At 41.0% G+C, this 11,969-nt stretch overlaps 3 protein-coding genes across 4 annotated transcripts in view; all 3 read left to right on the top strand.

The window, feature by feature from the left end:
- The first annotated feature begins 337 nt into the window (after positions 1–337).
- On the top strand, positions 338–2,311 carry LOC136242222 (uncharacterized). Its single transcript, XM_066033643.1, has one exon. The coding sequence runs from the start codon at positions 338–340 to the stop codon at positions 2,309–2,311; it is 1,974 nt and encodes a 657-aa protein (XP_065889715.1).
- A 281-nt stretch (positions 2,312–2,592) lies between these two features.
- Positions 2,593–11,969, top strand: part of LOC136243596 (uncharacterized) — a 53,930-nt gene continuing 44,553 nt past the window's right edge. Inside the window, exon 1 of one of the 2 annotated variants that reach the window (XM_066035137.1) lies at positions 2,593–2,751. The gene's annotated coding sequence lies outside the window, so the exon portion shown is untranslated. The remainder of the gene's footprint in view (positions 2,752–11,969) is intronic. The other variant, XM_066035138.1, reaches the window with a different exon arrangement.
- LOC136243034 (uncharacterized) lies at positions 7,873–9,789 on the top strand. The gene is made up of 2 exons (XM_066034555.1): positions 7,873–8,904; positions 9,010–9,789. The coding sequence occupies exons 1-2, from the start codon at positions 8,020–8,022 to the stop codon at positions 9,319–9,321; spliced, it is 1,197 nt and encodes a 398-aa protein (XP_065890627.1). The 5' UTR covers positions 7,873–8,019; the 3' UTR covers positions 9,322–9,789.

Below are 11,969 nucleotides of genomic sequence, written 5' to 3'. Positions count from 1 at the left end.
TGAAGTGGAACACATGCATTGACACACTTTCTCTTACACAATGCCAGATCAAACAAGAAGCTACCGCTCCTGTGACTAAACGAAGTATCCTACAAGCATCATCTAAACAGTATGATCCCCTTGGGTGGCTGTCTCCCATTACTGTCCGTGCCAAGTTGCTGATACAAGAACTGTGGAAGCAGCAAGTGGGTTGGGACGACCCATTGATGAATTCAACATTAGGTGGGATCAGGTAGCAGCAGATATTGAGGAAGGTGCAAAAGTGCTGATGACACGTAGGTACTCTGTTATGTCAACTAACCAATGTATGTATTTACATGTGTTCGTGGATGCAAGCATGAAGGCATATGGAGCTGTGGCATACCTTCAGAGTGCAAACCAAGTAGATTTCGTGTTGGCTAAATCCCGTGTATCACCCCCCAAGGATACTACATTGCCAAGACTTGAGTTGCGTGCAGCAGTCACAGCTGCCTATCTTGCCAAGTTTATTGTCTCCACACTGAGTGTTCATGTCAATATCAGACTATGGAGTGATAGCCAAATTGTGCTACACTGGATATTCAGCTCCAAACAACTTAAACCATTTGTCGCCAACCGAGTGAAGGAAATTTGTTCCTTGTTTCCTACCTCAGTATGGGGTTACTGTCAGACAGCAGATAATGCTGCAGACTTGCTAACTCGAGGGATAACACCAACCCAACTACAATCTTCATCGTTATGGTCCCATGGTCCAGAGTGGTTAACTTCAGAAACTGATTGGCCCAAATGGTCACCAATGTCTGTTTTCAACATCTGTACTAGTGAAGAGATTGAAGCTACAGCCTTGATAGCAGAAACATCTATCATATCCACAACTGGAGTATACCAAGTCATTGACATCAACAAATACAGTAAACTAACAAAGCTACATAGAGTTACAGCATATGTGCTTTGCTTTGTAAACAACCTTAGAAGGCCATCGCAGCGATTAAACGGACCACTCACTGCAGCAGAACTTGTCCTTGCACATAAACTGTGGATTAAGTCTGCACAACTAGACAGTTTTCCTACTGAGATCAGTAACCTTCAGTCTAAGTCATCTTCTCGTCTTCCGCTGGTACGACAACTTCGTCTCTACCTTGACAAAGAAGGCATAATCTGCTGTGGTGGGAGGATACATAACGCACCAGTCTCCCAATCAACTAAGTTCCCCTACTTACTTCCTAGGAAACATAGACTCACTGAGCTCATTGTCAGGGACACTCATGAGAAGCACTTTCACACTGGAACGAACGGTACTGTGACCTATATTCGACAGAGTTACTGGGTGCCGGCAGCCAGACAGTGTGTAAGAAGTATATTAAAGCAATGTGTAATATGTAACAAGCTGTGTGGTAACCACTACAAGACACCAGACCCACCTCCTCTTCCGAAACATCGTGTGCAAGCAATGGAACCGTTCACAGTAACTGCCATTGACTTCACAGGAGCACTATACATTCGTACCCCCAATGGAGAAAATAAAGTCTATGTGTGCCTATTCACATGTGCCAGCAGTAGAGCAATCCATTTAGAAGTTGTGACAGACCTGTCGGAAGAAACCTTCCTACAACCATTTCGTCGGTTCTCCAGTAGGAAATCCTTGCCACGACTAGTGGTATCCGACAATGCATCAACCTTCATGGCGGCTTCTGATGATCTCAAAGCACTGTTTGAGTCTGACACAGTGAAGGAGAGTCTAGGGAACCAAGACATAGACTGGAAGTTCATACCTTGTCGAGCACCCTGGTATGGAGGCTATTGGGAGCGTCTGGTTGGACTGACTAAGAGTGCATTGAAGAAGATGCTCGGCCGGGCTTATGTTACATTACCCAGCTTGCAGACATTGATAGTGGAAATTGAAGCCCATTTGAACAACAGACCTTTAACGTATGTCAGCTCTGAGTTGAATGATCCAGAACCTTTGACACCGTCTCACCTTCTCTATGGAAGAGTTATCAATACTGTACCACATACATTGACTACACAAGATGAATTAACAGATGAAGACTTTCAAGAAGCTGGTTCGCAACTACACCACACCCTGAGTAAGAAGGCCAAGGCGCAAGCTCTACTTATACAACACTTTTGGGGTCGGTGGAAAAAAGAATATTTGACATCATTGAGGGAAACTCACATCACCAGTGGCGGAACCAATAAGGAGACTATAAAGGTTGGGGATGTAGTTATAATTCATGACGATTGCCCCAGATTGAAGTGGCGTCTGGCAGTGGTGCAAGAACTACAACGAGGAAATGATGCTTTCGGTGAGATCAGCAATTATTCGTACTGATAAAGGTATCACTAATAGACCAATTAGTAAACTGTATCCACTAGAAGTCAATGAGGAATGGAGGTGTCAGGCAGTGATTCTCAAGATGTAACGGATAATGATAATGATCGTGTCTCAGATACATTACTACCAGAAGGTACTGAACCACAGTTGTCCTCAAGACCTCAGAGATTAGCCGCAGCTAAGGCCAGGACAAGAGTTTCCGAGTGGAGTAAAATCCTGCGGGGGCCCGGAGGATGTCACGAACTAACTGTAACTAGTTGTAATTGTATTCATGCTTTAGGTTTTGCGCATGCGTGTATTCTGTATGCTATGTTTTTGGTTCGATTTGAATAGCGTAACATGTGTGGAGTTGTATCCTCGTAATCCGCCATCCCTCCTGCTTCCCGCTACTCAGAACCTTCGGAATTGTGCGTTAGTCACGACAACCCCAGGGAAAGGTGAGCTATATTATTTGTATTTGTTCTTTCACGTTTGTAGTCCCGGGACCTACTCTGGGCGAGATTACCAGAAACGAAACGCCCGACGCTATTGAATGATCAGGTGCGCACCTAGTCTCGCTCCTCAAAGTGATTTCGCACTTATGAAAGGATAGTCTTGCGCGCCTGACCCATAAAAGGTCTAGTATCGCTCGAGTCGGAGTGAGATTTCCGAAATCGTAAGTCAACTTCAATAGTCAACTTCAATCTCACTCGAGTCGGAGTGAGATTCGAGATCCTCAATGAGCCTTATCCGCAATTACGTCACAACGCAAAAATGGCGAAAAGTGTGGGGGCCTTTTGTACAGAGAGCTATTGGGAAGAAACCAAAAGCAGACCGTAGGACTACTCGAGAAGTACGAAAATGCGTGCCCCTACATAGTAAGATAGTTAATAAGCCTCACCAGAATTTTCTCATGATTTCTTCACGTGGAACATCTCGAAACGTTACCCCTTCCATACAAAGTATCCCACTTGGCCCCCACACTTTTCGCCATTTTCGCGTTGTGATGTAATTGCAGATAAGGCTCATTGCGTCATAGACCTGGCTAAAACGTCATAGTATAGTCGACAAGCACAGATTATACTCAGTAAGCAAGTAGAAGGGATCAAAGAAATTACAGTCGAACTGCAGCCGTAACAAATCACGCTTAAATACGGAGATTTAGTTGCAAGCGCGCAATCCTAGTTCATAATTACAGTTATGCAGCGTCTATTTCTCTTTCGATTTGCATTGCTGTAGCATTGCTGTAGCTTCCCTAACGTGTATAGTATGGCTTCACCATTTGTCCAGCGCATAGTTCCAACAAATAGCTATCTCACAGTATTGTACAGCTGGCCTCACACAACTGCAAGCCGATACAAAGACAGCGAGAATGAACTCGGTGAGTTTGAGGTAGCTTCGCTTTAGCACAGGTACAAATTCGTTTAGACACTTCTGTGGCTCCCTGGGTAGCATTGGTCAGTAGCTTTATAGTAGAATTAAATTATAACACGGTAAATTTAGGTGTCCCACGCATACGAGAAGTATGGACAAGCATTCGCTGTATTAACTATGCATGCCAATAGCCACATAGCATACAAATGTTTTGCTATCACACATATTTTTTCTAATATTTAAAAACAGCAAGGTGATAGTCAGTGTTCATCCCACTGTCCTTCAAGAAATGGATCTCATTGTACTGCAGGTAATAAAGAGTCTGTGAAGGAGTGTATCCTCTGTGGAAGCAAAGACAACCAGCAATCACGGTATGATTCATGGGGTAAAATGGAACGTGTATACTTAGAGAAACATTTGGGTGTTTCACCCCACAATCAATGTTTTATTTGTAAGAAACACTTGGTTGAAGCTCGCAGACACGGCCATGAACTGGATCATATTCCTTCTTGGAAATCTTCAAGCAATGACCTGCAAAGTAGCAAACAACAATGCAGTAATCCACATTGTAATAATTCAGAATGTGATAAACTAATAAAAGCAATGTTTACCACCAGTGACAAACTCAACAAATTATTTGGATTAGTGAACCATTTGTTCTTTGTAGGAAATGCTATAATGAGACATATGCCACAATTTGTGGTTCCCAGAGTAAGCCATGCAGTTCATGTGGGGCTAAACCAAAGAGAGGAACTGCTTTTTGCCGATATAGCCCAGACGCTGATAAAGTGTCACATCACTTATCAAACCAGACTGGGCAGAATGTGACGATCAGCCCAAGAGACTATATCTGCTCAACTTGTTATAAAACACACTGTCTAATTATTGAATCCCTTAAGTCCCCACATGGTAGTGATACAAGTCTTAAACAAGCTATTAACCAGTGGGTTGACCAATACGATGATGGTAATACAGACAAACTTACGAAAGCAACACTCCAAACAGTCATTTATGTTGCTAACCACTTACTCCAGGAAAAGGCTGTCCTGCTTCCATGGGCTTGCAAGGTTTTCCTAAAGTCATATGAATCTGAGTACGCAGGTAGTGTGACATCAGCAAAGGTAACTGTAGAAACAGGAGATGGCACAGTAATATTTTCAGCTAGATGGCTACTACACAAATTGATTGAATATTTGAATTGTTACATGTTATGTAAGTGTGTACATATGAAGTTCGGTACAATCCTATACCGCAAAGGTGTTGATGTGTTAGTAAGCCTTTCATGGGCTTTAAGTACCCAAAGTACATCACAAGAGTGCTCAGATGAAGACCACAATTGTGTGCATAGGCCAGTGATAGAGGACAATAAAACAGTGCTACACAATTCCGCCTGTATAGTTAATAGTTTAATTCACAAAGAGATTCAGAGGCAATCCACAGTAAGACGAGAGTTCTCCACTAATCCTTTATCATTTAGCATTGAAGATCAGTTACAGAACATGGATCAACTTTTGGTAGGATTTGTAGACCACATCACAGCAACTGTACGTGAGAAGATGCACCAATCGTTGAGAAAGGAGAGCAAGGCTAGTAAGCAATTGAAGAACATCAGAATGTACAATGTGCTAAGCCTACTGCAGTTTTGTACTAATCCTAATCAGCCACTGTTGTTCCATGACTTGCTGGCAGATGCTGTTGAAATGTGTGGTGGCTCGCGGGAGTTACTGAAGATACTTAACAATCTTGGATGCACCAGCTCACCTGACATTCATGATCGATTTATTGCTTACCATGCTGCAGAACAACGGAAGCGATATCTATGGGATGACCTGTCTCCTTCAGCCTTTACAATTGCCTCAGTAGACAATTTTGACATGCTGCAGAGTTACTCAGCGGTCTACTGTGGCAACCAGCATCGTAGCTACCATGGAACAACTGTTCAGATTGTTCAACCTAATCCTAATAATAAAATCTGTTTTAATAATGAAGAGCAGACATGCACACCAGCCTTACCTCTTTCTTGCAGCATTTCAATATCAGATGACCTACATGGTGCATCAGACAACTTACCAGACATGCAAACTGTCTCCAAACGTGCATTTTCATCACCAGACATATCCCCAGATAAAGTTAGTAAGGCAGGTCCTAAGCCTAAAAGGCAACGAACAGTTGCAGTGAGAAACCTAACATCAACATTGACCTGTGTTAGTGACACCAACAATAATCTATACCCTAAGCCACTGGCAATGGTAGATTTTGAGGAGAGCAAAGAAGAAGCTGATGAACATTTGCCAATCAGTAGGGAGCTTTTTCTTACATCTTACTTAAATACACCATTCACCACTAACAGGATTTTCACTGCAACTTAAGTGACATGAGATGTTTTTTGAATGACAAATGCAGTGAGACAGTACAACCATCACAGATTCACTACATGGAACTTATCAATGAGAATCCTGATAGTGATGAGACTATGAGTATAGTAGCTGAAGACTTGCTTGAGAGGTTTGATACCAAAGAACAGGATGGATGGGTTGTACTTGTTGGCGATGGCAAGACTTACCAGCACTTGATGAACATTAAAAGGCAGTATGGTGTAGCCTTAGAGAAATTGATCATCTTTCCGGGAGATTGGCACATACTGAAGAATTTCCAACCAATTCTTATAAAGGTTTATTATAATGCTGGCCTCAGAGAACTAGCGAAGAGTTGTGGATTTCGGAGTGCCACTTTACAATCACTAGAATCTTGCAGTAACTTTAAAAGAACCCACCTGTTTCTTCTGCAAGTATGGGAAGCCATATACCGAGCAATGGTGCACCCAATCCAATCCAGCCAACCTTACTGATAATGTTCGGAGTATTTTAGCAGCTGCACTCAATGAGTCTCGGTCACCACATCATTTGACAGAGAGGGTATGTGGATTGTTACAGGACACAGATGCTCTTATTGGCTTTATGAGTTATGTTAATCAGATGGCAGACAGAGATTCAGTGTGGAATCTGTGGGTAAATTTCGTATTTAGCAACTGCTACTGTTACATAACTTTATTTCTTGTGATTTGGGGTAGCAACTGGAGGCTTAGATTGCCAAGTTTGAAACGAATGGCTCCTATCTTCGCTGCATTTGACCGGGACACTTATGAAAGGATCATTCCAAGTCACTTGGCTGATCTTAAACAGTATCCAGCTAGTATTCTCAAGTGTTTGGAAGCAGGAGGCTTCACTGTAAGCATTACAGGGAAAAGGTACCACTCCGTGGCATTAGATGAAGCGCAGGAAATGTTAATTAATAAAGACATGAAAACTGCTGTAGTGCACCCAACACATTCATATCTACAGAAAACTTCTCTATTTTTAAACTGTCGTATCAAAGCCTTCAAGAATCTAATTGAAGTGTTGTTTCCTGAGAGATCTGAAATCATTCTATGCAACACAATTAAAGATGACTCACCATCAACTCAATGCACTGAAGAAAACATTCAAAAAATGTGCTCTGAAATTGACACCAGCAAGCTTTTTAATGTACAAGATGAAAACAGGGGGCTTCTGAATGTGTTTAGTGGTCAAGTAGCCACCCCCGAGCAAACTATAGATATGCTGTCTTTTCGAGAAATAGGACAACAGGCGTTTAAGCAGTATATAAATACTAGGATAGTAAGGCAAAGTCACTTAAACGTTCCGCTTCGACGTCAGAAGTTGTTAACTATGTCCAGTATAAGAACAAAAAGGAAGAGACTGTCACCACAAGAACGAGAAGATAAGCAGACTATAAAGTGCCTACGGCGTCATTTACAATGGTGTGCTGAGAATGGAAGTTGTGATTTAGGAGAAGAACAGTACTCCATACTACCACGAGCATTGGCAGATGAAAATGGGTGTCCCCACAAATCTAACAAAAGCAATTGGACAGATAAATTACAACATCGTTGCGAAGAGCTAAACGTAGTAGTGAGTTCCCTAGTCTGGGTGCCACAAGCCGTTATCATCGATGCAATGTTTATGATAAACACTAGACCACTTAGGAGGACAACTACTGTTTCAGAATACGGCAAGCTTTTGTTTGATCAGTATGTGTTGGAGTACTTTAGACTAGGGGCATCAGAAGTTCACCTAGTGTTTGATAACCCCTCGAACCAAATTTTTAATCCAAAACAATTTGAACAGATGAAACGACACAGCAGTAAGAAAGCATACAAACATTAACATTACCTATTTAACGTTGAATCATCAATTCCTCAAGGAAGATGGAGTGAGTTTCTGGATTGTCCAACTTGTAAGAGAGCTATAGTAGAAGCTCTTGGATTGTACTTGTTGAGGTCAGGGCAATTCTTACTTTGGGGTGAACAATGCATGATCATTGCTGGGTGTTTTTCTCCTGATAGTACATGGTTGATTACTGCCGGTGAGCTGCCAGAGAGAGCATCATCTTATAGCTCCAATGCCCTGGAGGCAGACAATAGGATCTGGCGTCATGCCACCCAGACAGCTGCGATGAGAGTCATCATATATTCACCTGACACTGATGTGTACCAAATAGGGTTGAGTGTACCTGACAATAAAGAATATATTGTTCAATTTAACGTTCATCATGCTACAGTTAAAAAGTATCTAATACTTAAACATCTTCAGAGAGCCCTTTGTACAGACCCAGACCTGTATACACTACCAAGGGAAGATCTCATGTTAATTATGCAGTGCTTGTACATTTGCAGTGGATGTGATTACATTTCATATATAAAATCATTTGGGAAGGCTACTATACTGAATATTTTTTTACAGTACGCCAATTTCATTTCTGGCAGCCACTACATTGGCAATCTATCCCAAACAAATCCTTCAGATCAGGATACTGGATTTTTATCGTTTATACGACTAATAGGGAGTTGTTATTTTAAAAAGCACATAAATGGTTTTAATTCTAATTACGGACATTCCACACCTGTGCAATTGTATAATTCAATAGACAGTAGTCTACCATTGCAAGAGAGACATCAATGCTGGTTGCAGAAAATCAGAAAGACTGTGAGTAACAGAACACTAAATGAAGAGGAACGAGTCCCAACATATACTTCACTTTGGCGACATTGGCTTCGTTCATGTTGGGTACACCAGATGTGGCAGAGATCCATACACTCAGACATGTATAATTCTCTACTACCTCCAGAGCATAGTGGTTGGACTAAAGATGGTGAGACATATGGCATTGACTGGGAGGATACAGATGTGATGAGCAAGGTAAGTAGTTTTGTAGCTATTTTGCTGCTTGCAAGCTCTTATTGGTAGTTTATTTATCAGTATCTAGCTTAGTTTCTTGTAAAACATTCCGTTATTATATTATAGATAAGAGGAACCATAAATTTCTTAACAAAAGGATGTAGTTGTAAGAAAGGGTGTGCAACCAACAACTGTGGCTGCAGGAAGAAGTCCAACCACTGTAGACCTGGTTGTGAATGTAGAGGCTGTACAAATTTACCATCAACAGATTCAACATCAAATTGTCTACAAAATATTAGTCGAGATACAATTGATGAAGATGACAGTTCAGATGATAGCGGTGACATAACAGACAGTGAATCTAGTTCTGAAGAATGTGAAGATATAGAAACTGAAGTGATCACAGATATTTTATTCGAGTCCTCAAGTATTTTATAGAATTTTAACTGTACATACAACAATTCTAGCTTCACAAATTTATATCCATACTCAATACTCTTATTATAACCAGGTACAATTCTGTTTAGTACACATCACTTGTTTCATATTTGGGTCATAGTTAGCTGATGTAATAAAGAACCAATACAGTTAACAAAACTTATTGTCCTCGTTACCTTATGTATCAATACAAGAGTTCTTTCCCTTGCTGCGTTTCTTCGCCATTAAATGAACATTTAGAACATTCAGTAATAGGCGTGAGCTGTGAGAAAAAGGAGCACAAATTACTAACCACATTATAAAAAATGTTCAAAACGCACATTTATTACGAAGACACTCTGAAAACGTTTAGTATTTTCACTTTTCTCGATGTTGTTCCAATCGCCATTTTACGCAAACGCACGCCGCAACACTGCAACTAAATTTGTGCGGATTGTTACGGCTACGGTTCGAATGATTAGTGGACTGAAGCATGTGCAAACTTGTTGCCACCATAGATACTAGAATACGTAATGGTTGGAAACGCAATACATTTTACGGTTACGGGCTCGATACGGTCACGTGATTTATGGCAACGTTACCAAGTGTACAAACTGCAGTTGTTCTTAACACTGAGACTGCTATTACTGGTTTTATAAAGCGTTAAATCATTGCTAAAGGATTCAGCTATTTATTGGTTTGTGACTAAAGGTTAGTCGTTTCGTACAACCGAAGGTGTGAAGGAAGGAACGCGAAATTTGTGTTCAAAAACTACTGTGGGGGTTTTAGTGCATAGGGCGTATTACATACGAAGTTTTAGAAGTGCTGAACAGTTTCGCCACATAGTAATGAGTGCAAATAATTATTTTTAGCACTGTACAGCTGTTACTTTCCGTAAGTAAAGCAAAAGAATGGCTACATGACGGTAGTGGCCGTGGGGGTTTTCCTGGCTTTGTGAAAACGAGTCTAGCGATACATGCTATACTAAAGAAAGTTCATACCTTCGAGAGTGCTAAAAAAAAGTATGAACGAATTGAACAAGACACCTGTTTTCGAGAAAACTCTGGGTGAATTTGACAAAAATGTGTTGTGCCTATAGAGTTATTTCATCGCGTGAGCAATATCACGTGATTAACTCTGGTCGCCCCCACATCCGCCATTACTGTGTACAAGCGTGAAATATTGAAATGGTGCTGTGTGTGATTTTTGGCTACAATAATCGTTCAGAACGAGATAAGCACGTATCCTACTACAAGATACCATCTGTAATAACTCACACTAATGATGAACGTGATCGGGAATTGTCTACAAAGAGAAGAGACGGTTTTCTTGCTGCCATTTCTAGGAAGATTTAACAGTAGAGATGCTTGAAAGCAATTCGAAGACGGATTATAGAGTTTGTTCAAGACACTTTCAATCGGGCAAGCCAGCAAAGCTTTATGATGTGACGAGCCTAGATTGGCTCCCTTCCATCAATCTAGGCCACTCAAGGTAAAATACCTGCATTTACTAAAGGTAAAAGTCAGCTGTCTCCATTAGAAGTGGAGGAGACGAGGTCAATTGCCAATGTTAGAATACATGTAGAGCGGGTCATTGGTTTAGTACAGCAAAAATTTACAATATTACGGAGTACTTTGCCCATACAATTTGTGGCAACTAGGGAAGAGGATGACTGTCCACCTATTGATAGAATGATCCGTATATGCTGTGCTCTGACTAACTGTTGTGATTCTATGATTCTAACATTATATTCCATCAATTTGAAATTTAGCTTATTGACAGTATTTCATTGCAATATTCTACGTATGTCATTGATTCATTAATTTTATTGTACATAAGATTTAGAATACAATAATGGTGATTGGTTAGAATACAATAATAGTGATACAAATTGGTAATATAGCGGTAATCTACTTCTTGGCTTTTTTCCTCAAGAACCTTGGTAAGATCCGGTAGTCAGGACAGTACCACTTAGCTTTACCTTTCGGTAGTTTAGTTAATTGGGGACAAGAAGTGTGAAACCATTCAATGGGGTAGTCATGGTTATCACAAGCAATCATCGTGCCTTCTTCAGGTCGATGGCAGTAACAATACGTCAGCTGATTAGTAAAGCCTGAATCAGCACCCTAAAGGGTCACACTAGTACTGTTATCTGATGAAGTACCAGAAGCTGAATCTGTAGTAACGGTAACGGTCGTATCATTAGAAGTGGTGACAGTGGACCTGGTGTACCAGTTACCCATTAATTCTGGTAGCAGACAGGTCTTGAAAAACTGTTCTGATGCCACTTTGCACTCATTCCAGACACTGGTATCCTTAAAAATTCGCTCAATGTGCATGCCTGCTCCTTGGTCATCATCCATTGCAAATGTGCACACACAAAAATCCAACCAGACACGAATCAGACACGAATTGGTTGTATGCTTCCAGGCCTTTACGTGCTTTAAATTGCTCGGATGTCATATAACTAGTCTTGAGTACCAGATAAGACACCAAATCACACGAGTCGACCGGCACAACTCCACGAAATGGCTCCCCACCAACAATCTTCTCGAATGGATCATTCCCATTAATTAACTCAATCTTCGATTTATAACGTCTCTTGTCTTCTTCGAGCAATCCTTCGAAATACAAATACATTTGAGGCACCATTGTCAGTGACGAAGAAG

Source organism: Dysidea avara, chromosome 13, assembly GCF_963678975.1.
Source record: "Dysidea avara chromosome 13, odDysAvar1.4, whole genome shotgun sequence".
Lineage (NCBI taxonomy): Eukaryota > Metazoa > Porifera > Demospongiae > Dictyoceratida > Dysideidae > Dysidea > Dysidea avara.
The sequence above is the reverse complement of the archived record's forward strand: the minus strand, read 5'-3'. Positions and strand labels throughout refer to the sequence as shown.